This window comes from Pipistrellus kuhlii, unplaced genomic scaffold (assembly GCF_014108245.1).
Source record: "Pipistrellus kuhlii isolate mPipKuh1 unplaced genomic scaffold, mPipKuh1.p scaffold_m20_p_20, whole genome shotgun sequence".
NCBI lineage: Eukaryota > Metazoa > Chordata > Mammalia > Chiroptera > Vespertilionidae > Pipistrellus > Pipistrellus kuhlii.
The window spans coordinates 15,289,374-15,297,424 of record NW_023425516.1 but is presented as its reverse complement, the minus strand read 5'-3'; the positions used below and the strand labels follow the sequence as shown (position 1 = coordinate 15,297,424).

The window sequence follows — 8,051 nt, the reverse complement described above, 5'->3', positions numbered from 1 at the left end:
TGCGCACACGTCCCTCCCTTCCCAGGACGCGTTTCACAAGGGATTTTGGCCCTCGGGGCGCTCCGTACTCGGAGGTGTGGCATGTAAGCGAAACTTTGGATTGTGATTGGTTCGCAGCTCACGTTCCCGGAACTCGGGGCGTCGCGCGAAGGCTGAAGGGAGTGTGGCAGCCAGGCTTGGTGGCAGCTGCGGGCCGGGCACCCCCTGGGGCTCAGGGAGTCGACATGCCTTGGTATGCGCAGCTCGTCATGGGCCCCGCAGGCAGCGGGAAGGTGAGGATCTGGCGAAAGAAGGAGGGGAAAGTAGGAGTTGTGGGGGGGGGGGGGGGGGAGAGCTGGGAGGTTCGGGTCCAGAGGAGGGGACCGGCGGGCTTTTGTACGGGGACCCTGACACCCTGGCAGCTCCCTTCTGCGGTCTGGGCTTCAGGACCCTGCTAGTTGTGGTTTTGGAAGGAGAAGAGTGGCAGTTGCTTACATTTATTGTATGCTCGTGCCCCAGATACTGCGCTGAACACCTCATTTGTTTCCACAGCAACCCTCTAAAATAAGCCCTATTAATCCGGCTGTACAGATAAGGGAAATGAGGTACAGAAAGGCTCTTTGCTCAGGATCACAGCTTTTAAGTGGCGGCTGGAATCCAATTTTTTAAAAATATATATGTTTTATTGATTTTTTTTTTACAGAGAGGGAGAGAGATAGTTAGAAACATCGATGAGAGAGAATCATCGATAAGCTGCCCGGAACCGAACCTGGGACCTCTCCATCCGCAGGCCGGCCGATGCTCAATCCACTGATTTTGGCTGGAATCCAGTTTTTTAAAATATATTTTTTTATTGACTTCAGAGAGGGAGAGACAGAAACATCAATGATGAGAGAGAATCATTGATAGGCTGCCTTTTACACACTGGCAAACTGGTGATGAGCCCACAACCTGGCCAGGTGCCCCAACCAAGAATCAAACCATGACCTCCTGGTTCATAGGTCGATGTTTAACCACTGAGCCACACTATCTGAGCTGGAGTCCAGTTTTGTCTAATCTAGGGGTGTCGAACTCAATCAGAGAAGGGGCCAAAATCTAAAATCCAGCCTAAATCGGGGGCCAAATGGTTTACTGAACAGTCATAAACTGTCATTGTGATGGAAACGCAGCGGAGTGCAGTGATGACAGCGCGGTGCGGGCCACATTGCAAGGCCTGGCGGGACGGATTTGGCCCGCGGGCCTTGTGTTTGACACATGTGGTCTAATCCGTCCCTGGTCTAGCTCCCAGGGGTTGATGGAGGCCCAGTTTTGTCCCTACAAGACACTGCCCAGGTGTAGAGTCTGCTGGGGGTGCAGGGATAACGTTGCATTGCTGCTGCTCTGACGCCCTGACCCACGTGGCATTGCAGAGCACTTACTGTGCCACCATGGTCCAGCACTGCGAAGCCCTCAATCGGTCTGTCCAGGTCGTGAACCTTGATCCTGCAGAAGAACACTTTAACTATTCCGTAATGGCTGGTGAGTCCTGAGCGGAGCTGTCCCCCTCCTTCAGGAAAATTAGGGGGTGAGGAGGCTGGGAATGCTGGCTGCTGGGCCCCGAAGCTGAGATATTACTACAGTCTGGTCCCCTGGTTTCTTTTTTTAAAATTTTATTTCTTTATTGATTAAGGTATCACTTATTTGACCTCAACCCCCCATTCTAACCCCCCACCCCTCCCCACTCATGCCCCCACCCTCCTATTGTCCTTGACCACTGGTTAGGCTCCTATGTGTGACATAAGTCCTTTGGTTGATCTCTCCCTTTTATCCCCACCCTCCCTCTGAGGTCCAACAGTCTGACCCGTGGCTCCTTATTTCTGGGTCTGTTCTTGTCCATCCATCGATGGTCCCCTGGATTCAGGGTGAACAGCATGAGACTAAATGTCAATTGATGACATCCACTTATGTTCAACAGTATCCTTTCTCGTGATCTCTTATGTACTCAATTCAATTAAGGACCTTCCTCCCTACCCTTCCCTTCTGTACTTTCCATGCTTAATGCTGTTACAGTGACTCTGCTTTACTGCTGATCATACTCTGAGTGAGCCCCCTAAATGTTTTTTTTTTTTTTTAACTCTTTTAATGTTTTTTTTTTTTTTTAAACACAAATGATAGATTCTTACATGGACTTCTATACCTTACACTTTTTTTTTTTTAATATATTTTATTGATTTTGTACAGAGAGGAAGGGAGATAGATAGAGAGTTAGAAACATCGATGAGAGAGAGTCATCGATCAGTTGCCTCTTGCACACCCCCTACTGGGGATATGCCCGCAACCAAGATACATGCCCCTGACCGGAATCGAACCCGGGACCTTTCAGTCCGCAAGCCGACGCTCTATCCATTGAGCCAAACCGGTTTCGGCTATACCTTACACTTTTCACTTAACAGTATAACTAGGAGGTTGGGTGATAGTCAAATACTTAAACAGCTTTTCCTTTTTATGGCTGCATAGGATTCTATTGTCTGGCTCTATAATAATTACTTCCCACAGTCCCTGCTCTCGGGAATAACCACGTACAGAAATAATCTCCTATGTGTGGGTTTCTATATAGTGGTTAATTATCCCTTGTGAGGATAGCGGTTTTCAGACGGATGTGCTGCTATGCTGTGGCCTGCCTGTGCTTTTCAGACATCCGGGAGCTGATCGAGGTGGATGACGTGATGGAGGACGATGCTCTGCGGTTCGGCCCCAATGGGGGGCTGGTGTTTTGCATGGAGTACTTCGCCAATAACTTCGACTGGCTGGAGAGCTGCCTTGGCCACGTAGAGGATGACTACATCCTTTTTGACTGTCCAGGTAGGTGAGCCATTTAAATGTGTCTTTTTCCGCCGAAACCGGTTTGGCTCAGTGGATAGAGCATCAGCCTGCAGACTGAAGGGTCCCAGGTTTGATTCCGGTCAAGGGCATGTACCTTAGTTGTGGGCACATCCCCAGTACGGGGTGTGCAAGAGGTAGCTGATCGATGATACTCTCTCATTGATGTTTCTAACTCTCTATTCCTCTCTGTAAAAAATCAATAAAATATATATTTTTTAAAAATGTGTCTTTTTCCTCACAGTCATGCGGGTTCTGTCCTCAGCAGGAGAAAGTGCAGTGAGCATTTGTCGCCCGGAGTTAGACAGATTGCAGTGAAAGCTCTTATTCATTGGCCCTACTCATTCACTGAGTTGACTGAGTGCTTACCTTTGTACACGGAGAATACCATAGAGGACCAGGCAGCCATGGTCTCTGCCCCGGTGGGGCTCACAGTCCAGTGGCAGTGCTGGACGGTGTAAACAAAAACCACCCAAGTGTTACTTAGTACTCCTCTGTGGCAGGAATAGCATAGAGCAGCGGTCACCAGCTGGTGGTCCGTGAGGTCCGAAAGGTTGGCGGCTGCTGGCATAGACCATCACACAGCAGGGAAGTGAGAGGAGCTTTGATCAGTGGCCTGAAGGCTGGGCCATCCCCCGAAGGTGAGGGAGACTGTGGTCCACGCAAAAGTCCTAGCGTGTTGTAGGCCTGCGGGCAGGAAGGACGGAGGTGGGTTTGAGGCAGCAGAAAGGCTGTTGTGGCGGAAGCACGCAGTGCACAAAGGGAAATGTTGGAAGTGAGGCTGGTAGGGGAGAGAGAAACCCATATGACTTGGTAAGCCAAATTAAGAATTGTAGACTTGAGCTGAACTTAGCTTTGATCATAGGTGGCTCTCACTTTTTCCTTTTGCTTTTAATTGAACATACACACACCCACAGAAAGGTGCAGATGTCATAAGTGTTCATCTTGATGAATATTCCCAAACTGCATTACTTTTGTAGCACTCGCTTTCTTGTTTTCCTTTTTATTGAATTTATTGGAGCGACACTGGTTAACAAAATTGTAGCGCTTGCTTTTGATGGGCAAAAACTAAAAAATGTGATGAACCTCATGATTTTGTGATTGCTTCCAGTAAGACCCCTTAAAATGGAATATATTATTACCTTTTTTTTGTTGTTGGTGGTGTGGTTTTTAAAATACATATGTTTTTATTGATTTCAGAGAGGAAGGGAGAGGGAAAGAGAGATAGAAACATCAAGATGAGAGAGAATCATTGATCTGCTGCCTCCTGCATGCCCCTTACTGGGAATCGAGGCCACAACCTAGGCATGTGCCCTTGACCGGAATCAACCCAGGACCCTTCAGTCTGCAGGCTGATGCTCTGTCCTCTGAGTCAAACCAGCCAGGGCTGTTGGTTTGTTTTTAATTTTAATTTTTTTTAAATATGTTTTTATTGATTTCAGAGGTAAAGGGAGATGGAGAGGGGAAAAAACCCATCAGTGATGAGAGAGAATTATTGATCAGCTGCCTCCTCCATGCCTCCTACTAGGGATTTAGCCCTCAACCAGGGCATGTGCCCTGACTGGGAATTGAACTGTTACCTCCTGGCTCATAGGTCGATGCTCAACCACTGTGCCACTCCAGCAGGGGGTTTGTTTGTTCGTTTGTTTGTTTGTGTGTTTTTTTAAAAATAAATTTTATTGATTTTTCACAGAGAGGAAGGAAGAGGGATAGAGAGCTAGAAATGTCAATGAGAGAGAAACATCAGCTGCCGCCTACACACCCTCTAATGGGGATGTGCCCGCAACCAATGTACATGCCCTTGACACCATCTTATGGGGGAAATTTTTTTTGTATTTATTAACGTTTTCTGGTTGTAATAGTCTTGCAATTTTCTTCATGCAGGTCAGATCGAGCTGTACACGCACCTGCCTGTGATGAAACAGCTGGTCCAGCAGCTAGAACAGTGGGAGTTTCGAGTCTGTGGAGTTTTTCTGGTCGATTCACAGTTTATGGTGGAGTCTTTTAAGGTTTGAGGATAAATCTGTTGTTATTTCAGTCGTGGGTACAAGCAGATAATAGGCTCCCTTAATCATTGTGTGATTCTGAACATTTCGCAAACTATACTCCAGAGTTATTTAGTATTCCTTATAAAATTATTATAATAATGTATTTTCACTTCAGATGGTAAATTGTGATTTTTACATGGAGAACTTACCAAGAAAAATGAGGCAGATGCATATTATCTATGTGCATTTTTAATTCTCTGAAGGCTATTTGTCTAGTTTATGAACTGTCTAAAACTTAATTTCTCATTAATAGCTCTTAAGGAATTTTTTATGGGAAGGAAGGTTAAAGATACGGTCTGAATTGAGGCTTGTGACCACCATAGATTAAGTCTACATCTTTTTTTCTCCTCACCTTCAGAAACCAAGGGTCAGCCTCTGATTAGTGGACTGTCCTTTCTTTAGGATTAGTGTTTCTTTGATTTAGGCCAGTTCTGCTCTCTCTTTCATGCAGAGACTAAGGAATTTTGGTGGCACCTACTGATTTATCTTTTCTTTCCTGTTTCCTTCTTCAGTTTATTTCTGGCATCTTGGCGGCCCTGAGCGCTATGATCTCTCTAGAAATTCCACAAGTTAACATCATGACGAAGATGGACCTGCTGAGTAAGAAAGCTAAGAAGGAAATTGAGAAGTGAGTTCATGACCCCCATTACAATCGGACACCCAATGAATCTTCTAAGCTTTATTTACATGTGAGGTTCTGTCTGTGTGTAAATCGGATTTCTTCTTCCTTTTATTCATCGGTCTCTTTCTCACTTTTAAAGGTTTCTAGATCCAGACATGTATTCTTTATTAGATGATTCCACAAGTGACTTTAGAAGCAAAAAATTCAAAAAATTGACTAAAGCTATATGTGGACTGGTAAGCTGGTTATATTGTTTTGTTGTTGTTGTTGTTGTTGTTGTTGTCATTTTTTGTTACTCATCGATGTCCAGTCAGTGGCCAACATTACGGAAAGCACAATCCAATCCTATTTCCTTGCAATGGGGAGGTGGTGGTGACAGGCTGTGGCCTGGCCAGTCAGCAGTTTGATTTTTTTTTCATTCCTCCCCCGCACAGTTTAATTTAGAAGCAGGTATTGGTGATAGCCAGTAAATGAAATGACATGTCCATTATTCCAAGCCATTTTGGGAGTTCAGAACTGTCTGTGCCCTGTTGAAGTCTCCAGTGGTTGTTGAATTCGATAAATGCCTATGAAACAGTATCTAGTTATGTAGTAAGTTTAGTGTTCTCATAAGTCAGACCAAAAAAAATGAATATGGATTTTCCATTTTGTCTCTGTCTATCCCTCCCCTCCCCTACAAATGATCAATGGTTATAAACCTCAAATATATAAGTTGAAAATTAAGCATGTTGCACAGTTTCAGAATGACCCTTTCTGAAATCTCCAACTTATAGATTGACGACTACAGCATGGTTCGATTTTTGCCTTATGATCAATCAGATGAAGAAAGCATGAACATTGTATTACAGCATATTGATTTTGCCATTCAGTATGGAGAAGACTTGGAATTTAAAGAACCAAAGGTAATTTCTGGTTTAGGGGTATTTATTGGCTTTTAGTAAAAATGTTTGCCTGTACTCCTTGATCTCCTGTGTGATCCCAGGAACTCAAATTAATTTTTGTCTTAGTGGTGGCAGTAACCTGGGCTTCTCTGGGTGATTACTGAAATTGACTCCTGAGCTCAAAGAGCAATATCAGTTTTGCTCTATTCTGTGGCTCAGTGTGTTGGAATATGGTCCTGTGCATGGAAGGGTCATGGATTCAATTCCCAGTCAGGGCACATACCTGAGGTGCAGATTTTAATCCCATGCCAGTGTGCATATGGGAAGCAACTGACCAATGTTTCTCTCTTGCATAGATGTTCTCTCTCTCTCTCTCTCTCTCTCTCTCTCTCTCTCTCTCTCTCTCTGTCTCTCTCTCTTTCTCTCTCCCCCTCAACCCCTAAAATCTTCCTCCCTACCTCTCTTCTCCTTTCCCCTCTCTAAAAATCAGTGAAAATGACTCAGGTAAGAATTTTTAAAAAGAAGAAGAAATGCTTCTAATGAGATATAAACACTTTAAATATTATATTGTTACTATATATTGTTACTATTACCTATGTGCAGCACCGAGAGCCAGCACTGAGTGTTAGCACTGAGTATTAGTTCTTTAGAGAGCATTCCTTACCTGAGAAATATGTAAGCACATGCTATGTCTAACTGGGAGAAATTCATGTATTTTCTATTTTGTGTTTCCTTTGTGTCAGGAACATGAAGATGAGTCTTCTTCTATGTTTGATGAATATTTTCAAGAACGTCAGAATGAATGAAGAGTTTACTAATATGTAAATGTACATATGTGAAGAGCTTGTGGCTGAACCGGCAAAACATTTTTCTCAAAGGATGCAATACTAAAAAGCTGATTATTTTAATGAAAAAAAAAATAATACGTGGCTCTTTATCAACAGCACACCTGAATCAAGTTCTTGGTTATTCTGAAACTACTGCTGTTTAAAGTGTTATATATTTATTAAGCATCAACTTAGATTTTAAAAGTTGAAATTGAAATTAATTCACATAGATTTGTGTATAATGTAAATTAGCACCTGTGGTACAGTTAGGAACAGTCTATCTTTATTTTTTTTCTGTTTGGTTTTGTTATTTTTGAAGGTCTTTTTGGAGGAGCAGGAATTATTATAACAAAATATGTATATCCAAAGGTGAAAATATGTAAGGATAAAACTATTGTTTATATGTATTCCTAATTTTTACATTGAAAATATATTATTTGTATAATTAAAAAATGAAAAGTGACTAATTTTTAAGATATGTATCCTATCTAATAAAGGGGGAATATGCTAATTGACTACCACACCCTCACAAATGACAGTGCCCATAGCCAATAAAGAGGGGATATGCTAATTTGATTGCCATGTCCTCACAAAGATGGTGGCTCCTAGTCCCCTTAGCCCCACCTCATCCAGCCGGAGTCCCCCAGTCCCCTCAGCCCTGCAGGTGAAGGCAGTTGGGGGTGATCGGCCCGGCAGGGGAGCAGTTAGGGGCTATTAGGCTGGCACACAAAGTGGTTAGGCAGGTAGGAGAATGGTTAGGAGCCAGCAGTCCCAGATTGTGAGAGGGATGTCTTCCGAGGGGTCCCAGATTGGAGAGGGTGTAGGCTGGACTGAG

The 8,051-nt window shown here is 43.8% G+C and overlaps 1 protein-coding gene and 1 long non-coding RNA gene across 3 annotated transcripts; one reads left to right on the top strand and one right to left on the bottom strand.

Annotated features, from left to right (window-relative positions):
* The first annotated feature begins 115 nt into the window (after positions 1-115).
* GPN3 (GPN-loop GTPase 3) lies at positions 116-7,679 on the top strand. 2 transcript variants are annotated; one of them, XM_036449347.2, is made up of 9 exons: positions 235-272; positions 549-552; positions 1,377-1,497; positions 2,653-2,820; positions 4,723-4,847; positions 5,399-5,514; positions 5,648-5,744; positions 6,282-6,410; positions 7,133-7,679. In XM_036449347.2, the coding sequence occupies exons 1-9, from the start codon at positions 235-237 to the stop codon at positions 7,193-7,195; spliced, it is 861 nt and encodes a 286-aa protein (XP_036305240.1). In that variant the 3' UTR covers positions 7,196-7,679. The 2 variants fall into 2 exon arrangements, with proteins under 2 accessions (XP_036305238.1, XP_036305240.1); XM_036449345.2 differs by lacking the exon at positions 549-552 and having other exon boundaries at positions 116-272; positions 1,389-1,497.
* LOC123652852 lies at positions 2,120-2,530 on the bottom strand. Its single transcript, XR_006742379.1, has 2 exons — positions 2,391-2,530; positions 2,120-2,155 (listed from the first exon to the last, which is right to left on the bottom strand). It is a non-coding gene; the product is annotated as an uncharacterized LOC123652852 (long non-coding RNA).
* Positions 7,680-8,051: the final 372 nt, after the last annotated feature.

Excerpts from the sequence above, each read along its gene's own strand:
- GPN3 (XM_036449347.2), top strand. The coding sequence starts at position 235 with ATGCGCAGCTCGTCATGGGCCCCGCAGGCAGCGGGAAG. Across the intron at positions 1,498-2,652 it reads TAACTATTCCGTAATGGCTG|ACATCCGGGAGCTGATCGAG; the intron begins GTGAGTCCTGAG and ends TGTGCTTTTCAG. Across the intron at positions 4,848-5,398 it reads TTATGGTGGAGTCTTTTAAG|TTTATTTCTGGCATCTTGGC; the intron begins GTTTGAGGATAA and ends TTCCTTCTTCAG.